Source organism: Electrona antarctica, assembly GCF_951216825.1.
Source record: "Electrona antarctica genome assembly, chromosome: 14".
Taxonomy (NCBI): Eukaryota; Metazoa; Chordata; class Actinopteri; order Myctophiformes; family Myctophidae; genus Electrona; species Electrona antarctica.
The window spans coordinates 2,885,316-2,900,982 of NC_136795.1; the positions used below are offsets into that span (position 1 = coordinate 2,885,316).

The window sequence follows — 15,667 nt, forward strand, 5'->3', positions numbered from 1 at the left end:
AAAAAAGCGTGACGTTTGTCTCAAAATGATTCAACAGGAAAAAGGAATGCCAAATGCAGATTTACAATTCACACGCACAATTGAGGATTTACAAATGGTATTTTAGGATAAACGCACACACAAATCTATATTGTTTTTGTAAAAATACGAAATACATTTGTAAATCATGGAAAAACATTTGCAAATCATAGAAAAACATTTGTAAATCTTGGAAACACATTTGTAAATCATGGAATATTTGTAAATACTTTTGAGACATATTTCTCCCCATAGTCAGTCACAATGTGGGACAGGGTCTCAATTTGAACACTGATGCCTGTCGGTCACAATGTGGGACAGGGTCTCAATTTGTGGGACGTCTGAAAAGTCTTGGAAATGAGGGACTGTCCCACACAAAGTCAACCTCACACACACACACACACACACACACACACACACACAGTTATCCAGAGTCAATCTCAGTTTTCCGCATTGCTGCTGCTGCCTCCCGACTCCCGAGGCAATACTGCTGCATCAACCTGGAAAGATGGCGTCGGCCTACTACGGTCGCTTGGTCGGCCTGTCGGCGTTTCGAAATTCCCCTAGAATACGCAACCTAAAGTTTTCCACTTCGAGCTGCTCTGGGACGGCGCTGACACCGTGGCGGACGGCCGTGCATAAGGACTCAGGCGCCATCCGGCCAAAGCCCAGGAAGGTGAGAGTGCTGACATTGAATCATGGTAAACAAGTGTAGCCTATGTGTGTGTTCAGGTAATCAGGCTGATTATGATCCCATGGTGTATGAACGAAACAGACGATGTATAAGCTCACATGGAGTCGCATTCCTGCCGCGTTGTGAACTTGTAGATCGGCTATTTATTTATTTTTTCCAAATAATTGTAGTAATAGTATTGAAAAGTGGACATACTCAAGTAAAGTACAAATACCTCAAATATTCTGAGATGTCCCATATCGTTTTTTTGACTCAGGAGTTGACACGGGTGTGATTTGTTTTTCATTAACTTTAATTCATTTACACTGACTAGTTTTTCCAAAATAAATGTGAGCGCTGTGGCTGCAACCTTTGAAAAATGTTTCTGTCTCTGTAAAACGTCTGGAGACTCATATTGTCCTACATGTGAGGGGTTCTGGTGACTCATATTGTCCTATGTGAGGGGGGCCGTACTGGGGGCTGTACTGGGGGCCGTGCTTTTTCTTTTACTGTTTTCATTTATTTTTAATAATTGTTTTTGGAAAAGAATGACGACTCCTTGGAAGACGGAGGAGACTAAAGAATAAAAATAAAAATATTATGGCAATTCGACATTCAAATTCATGATTTGAGGCTGTGATCAAGCCAACGGTGCCGGAGATTAGCTGTCCACAGCTGTCCGCAAAACGTGGCCTACTCTTTTTTTCATTTTCATTTATTTATTTATTCCGAACATGTTAAAATATAAACAAGAAAAGACAAAGTAAATATTAAAAACAAAAAAAGAAGCGTCCAAAAATAATAATAATAGTGATCTTTCATAATCCTTAACTTATGTTTATGTTCGAAAAAGGAGTAGGAAGAAGTTTATTGAAAAACGTCCCCTTCTTTGTGTATCTCAATACATCAGAACTTGATTTTTTTTCTTTGTTTACACACTCACAGTATAATAACAAAATGGAAATACAAAACATTTCAATAAAAACAAGTCTATATAAGACAATTCAACTAAATATATAATTACAATGTATAATAACAATACTCTCCCCATGCCTTCGGCCTGGTGGAGACAATGAACAGAGCAAATTCAATATCCATATTCGTACACAATATCAATGGTAGAGGGGATATAAGTAAAGGAGAGAACAAATGTTTCCTTGTTTACCTTGTTCAACAGATGGCAGTCTTGAGCTACAAGATGTCTATCAGTCTATGATCATAACAAGATAAGATTATAATAAAAACCTTTATTGATCCCTGGAGGGAATCAACAAGATGCACTGCACCCTGAATGAGCATATCTCTGCTCCAAAATGGTAATTTTTTAGGAAATGAAAAATATACATTTTTCAGGAAATTAAGAAAACCATATATTTTGAAAACAAAGCAATACTCTGCCTCATCAAAGTTGGTGTTGTGTGTGACTTTATATAATGTCAATTACTTTGCATGAGATGGGGAGAGTTGGTGGAGCTAGTTGCTTTAGCAGACCGTTTGAGGGTCCGATGGAGTTAAGAGGTTTTGTCCGAAGCATGTTTTACTACTTTCCACTGGTTCAGTATTTTCGAACACAATGTCTCCTGGTGCTTTTGAGTTTTAATTTTTTATTCAAGCCTTGAAAAGTTCAAATTACTGCAGAATTGAGCTGTAGGAGGAATGGGACTTGAACATGGAATGTCTGTACTGAAAGCCTGATCATTAGACCGCTGCGCCATCAGTCAGACACTCTCAGCCAAAGTCTCCTGGTAAATTTGAAGTGATGTGAATAACACTAACACAGAAGTTAATAACACAGAATCATATTAATCAGATGTTAATTAGCGCTGTTGAGGTCTTCTTTTGTATGTTAGTGTAACATCCGGGAATCGAACCCTAGTCTCCCACGTGGAAAGCTGACATCTTAACCACTAACCCAAAGCAACTGCCTATGGCTCAGGGGAGATATGAGACTTTTGAGGTCATCAGGCTGAGGCTGTGAGCCACTGCTATACAATAGGCTTCAGTAAATACACCTCTACATGTTCAAATCCCTGTTCTCCTATAGTTTAATACTGGAGTGTTTCAACTTTACTAACTGAAGGCCAACACACAATTACCTACTTTGGCTGAGGGTGTCTGACTGATGGTGCAATGGTCTAATGATCAGTCTCTCTGTACGGACATTCCATGTTCAAGTCCCATTGCTGCTATATAGCACAATGCTCTAGTACTTTGAACTTTTCAAGGCTCGAATACAAAATAAAAACTCAAAAGCACCAGGAGACATCTGCTGAATGCCCTAAGGTGCCTTGGCTCAATGGCATGGTGTGCTTGATATTGCTTGATATTGGTTGATTCGGTTCCCTCTGCTACAGACAGTTGGCAGGTTCAAGTCCCATGTCATCAAGGTGCTGGAACGGACCATCGGGAGACGGTGCTCTCTCCCCCTGTTTCCTGATAAGTAACCGCTGGTGCTTATGTCTGAAAGAACCCTGTCCACCTAACATTTTACAGATACGAATTAGGTCAAACGTTTAAAAATAAAATAGCAATGCATTTTGGCCCATCATCTGACAGAATAGTCTGTGTATTTCATCTGACAGAATAGTCAGTGTATTTGCATACTGGGCCCCGATTATAATCGTCGACAATGGCAATGTCATTTTTCTTGACTTTTGACGATGAAAAAACTACACACTATAGTATATTTGTTTAATCATTTTCATCTTTTTTTGTAATCGTCGCAAAAACCATGAACTATAGTTCATGTTTTTCGTAACGATTTAAAAAACAAATATGAAAATGATGAAAAAACGACATACTATAGTTCATGGTTTTGGCCCATCATCTGACAGAATAGTCTGTGTATTTGCATACTGGGCCCTGATTGGTGGCCCAAAACTTGGTGGGAAAGTCCCTCTTTTATGTCTGGCTTCCAGGCCAGTTGGAAAAGGGCACACTGAGAGCTGGTAAGAGTATGTTAAATTGGACATTTTCATGGTAAAAGTTTAGCTGGACAGGGTTCTTTCAGACATAAGCCCCAACCGTTACATCTCAGGAAACAGGGGGAGAGAGCACCGTCTCCCGATGGTCCTCCAGCACCTTGATGACATGGGACTTGAACCTGCCAACTGTCTGTAGCAGAGGCAACCGATCAAGCGCACCACACCATTGAGCCAAGGCACCTTTGGGCATTCAGCAGACGTCTCCTGTTGCTTTTGAGTTTTTCTTTTTTTATTCGAGCCTTGAAAAGTTCAAGTTACTGCAGCATTGAATGAGACTTGAACACAGAAAGCCTGTACTGAAAGACTCATCATTAGACCACTGCGCCATCAGTCAGACGCTCAGCCAAAGTCTCCTGGTACTTTTGAAGTGATCTTTTGTGTGTTAGGCTTCAGTTAGTAAAGTGAAGATAACACAGAATCATATTAATCAGATGTTTCTTAGCGCTGTTGAGGTCTTCTTTTGCATGTTAGTGTAACAGCCGGGAATCGAACCCGGGTCCCCCGCACGGAAGGCCAACATCCTAACCACTAAACCAAAGCAGTTGCCTATGGCGCAGGGGAGATATGAGAGGTCATCAGGCTGGGGCTGTGAGCCCCTGCTACAATAGGCTTCAGTTAATACAGCTCTACATGTTCAAATCCCTGTTCGCCTATAGTTTAATGCTGGAGTGTTTCAACTTTACTAACTGAAGGCCAACAAACACAATTACCAGGAGACTTTGGCTGAGAGTGTCTGACTGATGGTGGAATGGTCTAATGATCAGTCTCTCTGTACGGACATTCCATGTTCAAGTCCCATTGCTGCTATATAGCACAATGCTCTAGTACTTTGAACTTTTCAAGGCTCGAATACAAAATAAAAACTCAAAAGCACCAGGAGACATCTGCTGAATGCCCCAAGGTGCCTTGGCTCAATGGCATGGTGTGCTTGATATTGGTTGATTCGGTTCCCTCTGCTACAGACAGTTGGCAGGTTCAAGTCCCATGTCATCAAGGTGCTGGGACGGACCATCGGGAGACGGTGCTCTCTCCCCCTGTTTCCTGATAAGTAACCGTTGGGGCTTATGTCTGAAAGAACCCTGTCCACCTAACATTTTACAGATAAGAATTAGGTCAAACGTTTAAAAATAAAATAGCAATGCATTTTGGCCCATCATCTGACAGAATAGTCTGTGTATTTCATCTGACAGAATAGTCAGTGTATTTGCATACTGGGCCCCGATTATAATCGTCGACAATGGCAATGTCATTTTTTTTGACGATGAAAAAACTACACACTATAGTATATTTGTTTAATCATTTTCATCTTTTTTTTTAATCGTCGCAAAAACCATGAACTATAGTTCATGGTTTTGGCCCATCTGACAGAATAGTCTGTGTATTTGCATACTGGGCCCTGATTGGTGGCCCAAAACTTGGTGGGAAATTCCCTCTTTTATGTCTGGCTTCCAGGCCAGTTGGAAAAGGGCACACTGAGTGGCAGGCATGATATGACTGGATAGATCAGTCGTTTTCAACCAGTGGTCTGGGGACCACCAGTGGTCCCTGAGGGGGTACCAGGTGATCCCAAGCTGAATGATGGAAAGTTGGTAACCAAATGGACCCGTCCCTTTTAGATCTTTAACTCTTGAGAGTGTAGAATGAAACCTTTAATTTTACACTCTCAAGAGTTAAATTATTGTTAAACATCTGCATGACTTTAATTTATAAGAAGTCTTACCTGTTGTCTCTCCTATGGTACCAACAGTGGAAAAACTTTGTCCAACCAATTAATGATTACAAAATATCCCTTATTTTTGGGTCTGCGAGGCTAAATCTCATCAAACGGTGGTCTGTGGCCAAAAATACTGAATAATATTGAATACCTTGAAATGAAAAGGGTTGAAACCCACTGGGATAGATAACTATTGACCACTACTAGGGTTATATTTCATAATACATCCACAATGATTGATTTTGATGATTGATTTTGTGTAACTAGGGACCAGTGGAAATACGCCTATGGCACCTTCTATGTATGACAGACAGTTATAAGCAATTCAATAAATACAAATCAAATTATACTAATTAAGATTACATTCCATTTCTAGTGAACCAACATGCACAATAGCAGCACCCTGAGAGATGTAATTAGTATCCCTGGTAGAGTAATAACCTGTATGGGCTGTATAAAACCTGTAATTTAAACAGAATATATGATCAAATCAAAAAATATATATATTTGTATGGACAGACAGTAGGCTGACAGGAAATGGGGAGAGAGATGACATGCAGTAAAGGCCGTCGGGATCGGGAGTCGAACCCACGGCACACTGCCAGACTGGATTACCAGCCAAGGTGCCTGGACCGCTGAGCCACGGCCCAGGCCGATCAAATCAAAATTAACCTTTAAATTTGAATTAACCCATTAAAAAAAAAAGGTATAGTTTTATAATCTTACATTATTGCTCTACCAAAGCCCATTTTCTCTAAAAGAACATAACCAATGGTAGCTTTTTCTTTCGATGAACTAAACGTTGTTTCTGTGATCTTGGGATGTTTGACGCTGGAGGACAGACCTCCTTCGGCCTCACACGGATCATGATGGTCGTGGTGCCGTTCCTGTACGTGGGGACGCAGATCAGCAAGACCTTCGCTGCACTGCTGGAGGAGCACGACATCTTTGTCCCCGAGGATGACGACGATGATGACTGAAGACAAGAGTCTGTGTGCTTTCTGGGAACCTGGCTTTGACTGAGACTAGCTCGGAATATTGTATCTGACCCTTTGCATGTGTTGTGTTGTACCGAGAGTACGAGCTAATGCCATCCGGTATGGAGATATAGAACTCCACGGTATATGTATAATAGATTTAAACACTCATTTGTTCCCCTGTCAATCAAAATGCTCAATCAGAGATTGCCGAATGCACTTTATTGACTCAGAGATTGCCGAATGCACTTTGACTAGTTGCACTTTATCAAGGGAATGTGTGCAATTTTTTTTTTAAAGACTCTGTAAACAACTTGTCTAGTTTTCTCTCTGTTTGCCTTTCCATTTCTGGCAGTTGAGATACATTTTACTTTGTTTTGTACTTGTACCTGCAATACTTTCTTCCTCCCCAGATCACCCTGCTTTGTGTAAAAAAAACAGACACCACCACCCTGGGATAAATCTGTGAGCTTCCGTATACAGACAAACCAAGGATAATACTTCCTGAAGTTCTGACTGCTGCCTTTTCCTCCATCTGCCTTGGATATAAAGCTGTTAAACTGATTTCACTAGATAAGAAATGGGGGTGTACCCATCTGGTGATCATATTCTGTGTTTGCAAGTCTTAATAAAAAAGGGAAATTATAACAATTGCAAAATTCACCAAATGTGTTATCAAGTTGATGTATTCAAGAATACGGTATGATTGATTCATGTGCAAAGGTTGCAATGGAACAGGATCACCTGTTCCGTGTTCTTTGTATACACAACCAAATTTCAATGACACATTGACATTCTCTCACACACAGTCACACACACACACCACACACCACACACACACACCACACACCACACACCACACACACACACACACCTCAGGATCTAATCATAATTTAAAAACATTAAAACCAAGGCATGGATTTCCCGAAGATACAAGTAAAGTATCTTTACAAATCTGTCAAGGTCCATGTGACTAAGGCGCGATTCATAGAGCCGAATAAAAGTCGGTTGGGCTCTGTAGAGCCTACAATGTGACATCATTGGAGGTTCGGGGGGGCGGGTACCGTCCTAAAGTCGGCTCTTCGGTGCTACTGAAACACAGCCCCTAGATACCAACCCATGATAACAATGTATTAATTCCCTACTTTGCATAAGATCATAAGCCCATTCTTTCTTCAAGGGAACACATATCATTCTAGATCAGCCTAAAAAAAAATAATACATTCAATGAAAGATCATGAGGCACAGATTTAGACATTTGTAATGTGAATGTATTTACATTTGAATAAAGAGGAATACAAGCAGGGAAGGAGCCAGAGGTCACAGAACATAATATTCTATATCAAGAGTTCATGGGTCGTGACCGTGATAGAATTTGGACAGGAAGTCTGTAGGGCGAGCTGCCTCCGACTCATGGAAATACCGCATAATATGAGTCTTCTGCTTCCAAACGTTGACGGTCTCCTGGAGTTCCATCTTTCCCTGGTAGAAACAAAAATACAGAACCATTACTATACTTAACAGTTCTGCTTTATAACCCGCTTTCCACGCTACTTAATCCATGTTTCTGCCCTGCGTAATACGCTAAACCCGCTATTTGTTTTATGTGTTTAATTCGCCGTTTAATAAAATAAAAATTTAAATTAAAAATAAATCGCAGATTTGTCGCGGACCTGGTGACGAGGCCGTCGCATTATGATGACGAAAGCGGAAATCGACCCGTGCTCTGGGCTGCAAGGGCTTCTGGGAAAATGAGTTCAATGCAAGTTAACGGTAGTTTCAACTACACTCCAGCAGCTCTCACTGCCTGTTGTGCCAGATCGCGACGGTGGCATATTTTTCGGTTCGACAACAAGCCATGGAACTATTTTCATGGATCAAAGGCACAAATACTTCGGCGTTATGCTCCAAAGGTAATTAAACAATCTCGGCAGCCTCGGTATATTAATTTAAAGCCCTCAATCCAATTCTAACTGGAAAGCAGAAAGAAATGTTCAAGAAATTCTAGCAGCAACATTAAGTGCATCAATACGTGTCCTTATTATATTTTAAAGCGAGTATCATGGTGAATGGAAAAGGTAGCGTAGTCTACAGGTTCAATGAGGTTGATGCAAACACTGAACAGGTAAGCCCTGGTCCAGGGCGTCAGCGAGTCTCTCACTGATGACCTGTCGGACTCTCTCACTGATGACCTGTCCATCCACTGCTCTGTAGCAATTTTCCCACTGCCGTGCGAGGCTATAGAATTCTCCGAAAATAAACAAAACGACGTAACTACTCACCGAAACAAAGCCTGCTTTGGTAAAAGTCTATTCTCAAAGCTGGGAAGCGTCTCAGGTCCCCAGCTTCTCTCTAAAATGCACTGTGTGCCATTTTAATAAAGCAATGTACCGGAGAGAGTAACTTCTTCTACTACGGCATTTCCCGGGTTGTGACTGCGCCGATCCACTTGGAATGGATGCATTTTATTTCATGACAAAAATAGTGCATTTTAGAGAGAAGCTGGGGATAGAATAGACTTTTACCTTAAAGGTGTAGTGAAATAAAAAATACGTTTTTCACACTTTTAGACCATACCCGTGGTCATCATATGGGCATACCTAACAATGGATGCCAAAAAAACTAGAAAATTCTCATTTTTGTGTGTTTTTATATCAAACGTCCATAAAAATATATTTTGTATTACTTCCTGAAAACAAAAACGTGCTGCGTGATGACGTGTCGAGGCCCACATCGATAAAAGCCAATAAAAATGAAGCTCACCCGTTTAATTCCCCATATCTCCGCATCCGTCCAGCACAGGCTGCACAGCTGCTACTGATTACAAACATCTTCCGTTTTTATTCCCATTCAAGATAACATCCAGGGAGTGTATTACTCGGTTTCAACTTAATCATCACGCTAAAAAATTTATCTGAAAACATTATAGGGTAGAAATAAGCCACATAAGAGTAAACTGGTAAAGCTGGACGACTATCTGAGTTGTAAACAAACATCCACACGCTGTCCTGCGTAGCATAGCAGCAGCATAGCTACGGCCCCTAGCTACCGTCCCATCCCCTGAAGGGATGCGACGCTCTGATTGGTTCAGAAACTTCATAGCGGTGTTTCAACTTGAAACTTCACAATAAATGTCCACCATTTCCGTTTCACTACACCTTTAAGGTCTAGCAGGCTTTGTTTCGGTGAGTAGTTACGTCGTTTTGTTTATTTTCGGAGAATTCTACAGCCTCGCAAGGCAGTGGGAAAATTGCTACAGAGGGCGTTAGTGAGAGACTCGCTGATGCACTGGACTGGAGGCAGCGGTGGCCGAACAGTTTGCGGAGCGGTCTTGATACCGGAAGGTCGCCAGTTCGAATCCCCGGACCGGCACGTTAAAATTACCACCGCTGAAGTGCCCTTGAGCAAGGCATTGAACCCCAACCATGAAATGTTATATGAGCAGGGCGTGGCTGTAAACAAGCATCTCAAGCTTAGTCCACTTACCCTGGGTAAACAAAGAACTTTGCTTTTTTGCTTTGCTTTATGAACAGGACAGGACAGATGAGGCAGGAGCCAAGTTGATGAGGTTTACCTTGATGACAAGCAGGTCAATCACGCGTGGGTCGGTGACGTGCTGGTTTTTGTTGAACAGCTCTCTTACTTTCTCTCTTGCCTGACGTCCAGTTATATCCAACTGGAACAATGCCACTATGGATGCACAGTTGCACACATGATGCAGTGTTACAGTTATATCCAACTGGAACAATGCCACTATGGATGCACAGTCACATGATGCAGTGTTACAGTTATATCCAACTGGAACAATGCCACTATGGATGCACAGTCACATGATGCAGTGTTACAGTTATATCCAACTGGAACAATGCCACTATGGATGCACAGTCACATGATGCAGTGTTACAGTTATATCCAACTGGAACAATGCCACTATGGATGCACACATGATGCAGTGTTACAGTTATATCCAACTGGAACAATGCCACTATGGATGCACACATGATGCAGTGTTACAGTTATATCCAACTGGAACAATGCCACTATGGATGCACAGTCACATGATGCAGTGTTACAGTTATATCCAACTGGAACAATGCCACTATGGATGCACAGTCACATGATGCAGTGTTACAGTTATATCCAACTGGAACAATGCCACTATGGATGCACAGTCACATGATGCAGTGTTACAGTTATATCCAACTGGAACAATGCCACTATGGATGCACACATGATGCAGCGTTACAGTTATATCCAACTGGAACAATGCCACTATGGATGCACAGTCACATGATGCAGTGTTACAGTTATATCCAACTGGAACAATGCCACTATGGATGCACAGTCACATGATGCAGTGTTACAGTTATATCCAACTGGAACAATGCCACTATGGATGTACACATGATGCAGCGTTACAGTTATATCCAACTGGAACAATGCCACTATGGATGCACACATGATGCAGCGTTACAGTTATATCCAACTGGAACAATGCCACTATGGATGCACACATGATGCAGCGTTACAGTTATATCCAACTGGAACAATGCCACTATGGATGCACACATGATGCAGCGTTACAGTTATATCCAACTGGAACAATGCCACTATGGATGCACACATGATGCAGTGTTACAGTTATATCCAACTGGAACAATGCCACTATGGATGCACACATGATGCAGCGTTACAGTTATATCCAACTGGAACAATGCCACTATGGATGCACACATGATGCAGTGTTACAGTTATATCCAACTGGAACAATGCCACTATGGATGCACACATGATGCAGCGTTACAGTTATATCCAACTGGAACAATGCCACTATGGATGCACACATGATGCAGTGTTACAGTTATATCCAACTGGAACAATGCCACTATGGATGCACACATGATGCAGCGTTACAGTTATATCCAACTGGAACAATGCCACTATGGATGCACACATGATGCAGCGTTACAGTTATATCCAACTGGAACAATGCCACTATGGATGCACACATGATGCAGCGTTACAGTTATATCCAACTGGAACAATGCCACTATGGATGCAGTGTTACAGTTATGTCCAACTGGAACAATGCCACTATGGAAGCACAGTCACATGATGCAGTGTTACAGTTATGTCCAACTGGAACAATGCCACTATGGATGCACAGTCACATGATGCAGTGTTACAGTTATATCCAACTGGAACAATGCCACTATGGATGCACAGTCACATGATGCAGTGTTACAGTTATGTCCAACTGGAACAATGCCACTATGGAAGCACAGTCACATGATGCAGTGTTACAGTTATATCCAACTGGAACAATGCCACTATGGATGCACAGTCACATGATGCAGCGTTACAGTTATATCCAACTGGAACAATGCCACTATGGATGCACACATGATGCAGCGTTACAGTTATATCCAACTGGAACAATGCCACTATGGATGCACACATGATGCAGCGTTACAGTTATATCCAACTGGAACAATGCCACTATGGATGCACACATGATGTAGTGTTACAGTTATATCCAACTGGAACAATGCCACTATGGAAGCACAGTCACATGATGCAGCGTTACAGTTATATCCAACTGGAACAATGCCACTATGGATGCACACATGATGTAGTGTTACAGTTATATCCAACTGGAACAATGCCACTATGGAAGCACAGTCACATGATGCAGCGTTACAGTTATATCCAACTGGAACAATGCCACTATGGATGCACACATGATGCAGTGTTACAATGTGCATTATCCATAAACAACCTAGACTCCTCCACAAAAACACAATTAAACGAATGCTTGAAATGTAAAAGATATGAGGCTGAACTTGAGGCCAATAGAATGGCATCCACCTTGTTTAGTAATTAGTACACATTCTGTAAAGCTCCATTACTATTTGCAACTCTAGATTTTTTTATAATGGGATGAATCTAGAGTTGCAATACCCTCCATTGACTCCCCACTCATCATTTTGCGTTTGTGATCTGCTTGTCTTAAACGACGTTAAACTCACCAACATTGCAGCTGTAGTCCAAGCTTGAATTATTCTCTTTCAATCTGCAAAGCTTGTTTTTCATAAAAATCCCCCGTAGACATGTTATGAGCTACTTTCTGTCAAGAAATTCTGTGCAAGTGATTCTTTTTCTAAGTGCTGGAGTTTGGAAGCGCTCGTCGTAAGTCACTGAACGTCCCTGCATGCATCTGATTCGCATTTGCACATAATGCAGGAGGCAGCAGCGCGACCCTTTAATACAAACGAGCGCTTCCAAACTCCAACATTTCTTCTTCTTGACAGAAAGTAGCTCATAACATGTCTACGGGGGATTTTTATGAAAAACAAGCTTTGCAGATTGAAAGAGAATAATTCAAGCTTGGACTACAGCTGCAATGTTGGTGAGTTTAACGTCGTTTAAGACAAGCAGATCGCAAACGCAAAATGATGAGTGGGGAGTCAATGGAGGGTATTGCAACTCTAGATTCATCCCATTATAAAAAAATCTAGAGTTGCAAATTGCGGCTACATTACTATAAACATATCAGGGTTATACTTATACCATACCACAGCAAAGACATCTTCTAACCAAAGTTCAGCCATAATACAATAAAGGGAATAGTCATAACAAAATGGATTATTTTTCACCCTGTATATAGAAAGCACCATAATATGTAACCTATCTACCTACGAAATGATTGTATCTGAACTGTTGAATGCCTTCTTGGAGATTGTTATGGTGTCCATTACATTTTTCATGATTTTCAGATTGGACCAAGTAACCACCGTATCATCAGAATAATATTGCTTTTGCCGAGTTCAAGTTTGTTCATTCCTAGCCATGCAGCTATAATTGCTGTCAATTGTATGAGTGAGTTTGTCCAGCCAGAACATACAGCTGACAATCCCGGAGGACGAGGACCCTGACATCTTTGCGTTGATATAAACTTCAGTTTTACAAATCCAAATTAGTTTATTTTCCTAAATGCGTGGGTAATTACCATGTTAAAAACGAGTAATAGTAGAATGATTAGCCACTGCCAGCGTACAGTACATAATTCAGATACGACCTTGACGGCTCAACACGACTCTGCTTTATATGCCTCTTACGCACGAATCTAGGAGCCAATATACCTGAATTTGGCACTTCACGGTACCAGGCCCGGTACAGTTCCCGAACCCTGCGTTTGGCTTCATCCAAGTCCCGGGAAAAGATAGGTTTAACTACTTTAGCAGCACCGGCTGCTGTTCGGGTCGCCGCGCTGGCCGCCATGACAGTTGCTGTTTACTAGAAGAATACTTCTTCAATGGAAGTGTCATTATTTATGACACTTCATATAGGACAGAGGTCGTGCTGCTGCCACCTACAGTCGAGGATGTTTAAAAAGGACAACTAAGGTTCATGTTTTAGGTTGTTATTAGAGAAAGTAAAAAAGATGACTCGAGTGTTAATTGTTTTTCATTTGCTGCTTTCTTTCGTTTTAGGGATTTTAGCTATTTTTGACAGGGGGGGGGGGGGCAGGGGCATTCGAACATGGGGCTGAATTAATGTGTATTTTTTAACACAATGTTATAGCGATTTTTATTTATTTATTATTTACTATAGTCTTACTAGACCCCAGGAAATTACATCTGGCCACAAAAGATCACAGGATCTACTGAATGTGAAGGGGGGTACTAATACTATAGGGGGATGCCATACTGTGTTGTATGTCAGTTTGTCACCCCTTCACATTCAGTAGATCCTGTGATCTTTTGTGGCCAGATGTAATTTCCTGGGGTCTAGTAGGACTATAGTAAATAATAAAAAAATTAATCTCTGTAAAATCGTGTAAAAATACATATTTAGCCCCATGTTCGAATGCCCCCGCCCCCCTGTCAAAAACAGCTAAAATCCCTAAGCAGCAAATGAAAAACAAATAACACTCATCTTTACTTTCTCTAATAACAACCTAAAACATGAACCTTGGTTGAAAAAAACTAAAGTTGTCCTGTGAATAATAAATGCAGAAAGAAATCTTTAATTACGTAAATTATTTTATGTTTAAACCACTTAAACTTCAACCACTCCGGGCTATAATATAGTATTTAGTTTAGACTAGTCATTGGTTAGACCAGTCCTTAGTCCGGCTACAACCTATCTCAAACCCTCACCCTAACCTCCCACGGGGCAGAACACCTAAACCTAACCTTAACCCTCTCCCAACCCTTAACACACCCCTCACCAACATTAATCCGGTCGTTTTAACGCACCCCTCACCAACCTTAATCCGGTCGTTTTAATGCACCCCTCACCAACCTTAATCCGGTCGTTTTAACGCACCCCTCACCAACCTTAATCCGGTCGTTTTAACGCACCCCTCACCAACCTTGATCCGGTCGTTTTAACGCACCCCTCACCAACCTTAATCCGGTCGTTTTAACGCACCCCTCACCAACCTTGATCCGGTCGTTTTAACGCACCCCTCACCAACCTTAATCCGGTCGTTTTAACGCACCCCTCACCAACCTTGATCCGGTCGTTTTAACGCACCCCTCACCAACCTTAATCCGGTCGTTTTAACGCACCCCTCACCAACCTTGATCCGGTCGTTTTAACACACCCCTCACCAACCTTAATCCGGTTGTCTTAACGCACCCCTCACCAACCTTATGTCTAACCAATGACTAGTCTAAACTAAGTATGCACCCATCTTTACACCAAATCTTTGCCAAACATAGAGCTCTGCAATTTTCACTGAATCTTCGCTCCAGTCAATTTAAAACAAGGACACTTCCTTGAGTCAGAATAGGCACAGGTTCATGTTTCTGTAACATTTCACCCCCAATGGAAAACAAACCAATTATTGGGTTTAAATCCTCTTAGCAGCCCTTATATTGAACTGTACTTTCCTGTGCTATGTGTGTGTGTGTGGGTGGGTGCCTGGGTGTGTATGTGGGTGCCTGGGTGGGTACGAGCACGAAAAGTTCGAAAACAGCATGGTTGTTTTTCACCACCTGTGCGCAACCTAACACACACACAAACGCACACACACATATTAACTGTATGATGATATGATGATTTTGGGTGTGCCAGTACAGTACAGTAGAGGGTACAGTAGAGGGACCCCCACACGGTAACTCTGTCAATTCTCAACCATTTCGGATGTGCGGCGGCTCGCCGGAATCGGCCCGCCCCCCTGGCTGTGGTCCTGTGGGTCTGGAATTTCCGGGGACCCCCACACGGAGTTGCACCACTCACTTCACACGGGTGTGATTTTTTGCAAACAGTTAAGTATTCAATCAACCCAACA

The 15,667-nt window shown here is 41.7% G+C and overlaps 2 protein-coding genes across 2 annotated transcripts; one reads left to right on the forward strand and one right to left on the reverse strand.

The window, feature by feature from the left end:
- The first annotated feature begins 487 nt into the window (after positions 1-487).
- On the forward strand, positions 488-6,657 carry smdt1a (single-pass membrane protein with aspartate-rich tail 1a). Its single transcript, XM_079520370.1, has 2 exons — positions 488-694; positions 6,232-6,657. The coding sequence occupies exons 1-2, from the start codon at positions 527-529 to the stop codon at positions 6,367-6,369; spliced, it is 306 nt and encodes a 101-aa protein (XP_079376496.1). The 5' UTR covers positions 488-526; the 3' UTR covers positions 6,370-6,657.
- A 952-nt stretch (positions 6,658-7,609) lies between these two features.
- Positions 7,610-13,667, reverse strand: ndufa6 (NADH:ubiquinone oxidoreductase subunit A6). The gene is made up of 3 exons (XM_079521090.1): positions 13,509-13,667; positions 9,941-10,056; positions 7,610-7,848 (listed from the first exon to the last, which is right to left on the reverse strand). Exons 1-3 carry the CDS (start codon positions 13,645-13,647, stop codon positions 7,717-7,719), a joined length of 387 nt encoding a protein of 128 aa, XP_079377216.1. The 5' UTR covers positions 13,648-13,667; the 3' UTR covers positions 7,610-7,716.
- Positions 13,668-15,667: the final 2,000 nt, after the last annotated feature.

What these genes read in the sequence shown, in the direction of transcription:
- smdt1a (XM_079520370.1), top strand. Translation starts at nt 527, where the DNA reads ATGGCGTCGGCCTACTACGGTCGCTTGGTCGGCCTGTCGGCGTTTCGA. An exon ending in TCCGGCCAAAGCCCAGGAAG is followed by an intron (nt 695 to 6,231) that starts GTGAGAGTGCTG and finishes GCTGGAGGACAG; the next exon opens with ACCTCCTTCGGCCTCACACG.
- ndufa6 (XM_079521090.1), bottom strand. Translation starts at nt 13,647, where the DNA reads ATGGCGGCCAGCGCGGCGACCCGAACAGCAGCCGGTGCTGCTAAAGTA. An exon ending in CCGTGAAGTGCCAAATTCAG is followed by an intron (nt 10,057 to 13,508) that starts GTATATTGGCTC and finishes GTGCATCCATAG; the next exon opens with TGGCATTGTTCCAGTTGGAT. An exon ending in TTGACCTGCTTGTCATCAAG is followed by an intron (nt 7,849 to 9,940) that starts GTAAACCTCATC and finishes TGTTTCTACCAG; the next exon opens with GGAAAGATGGAACTCCAGGA.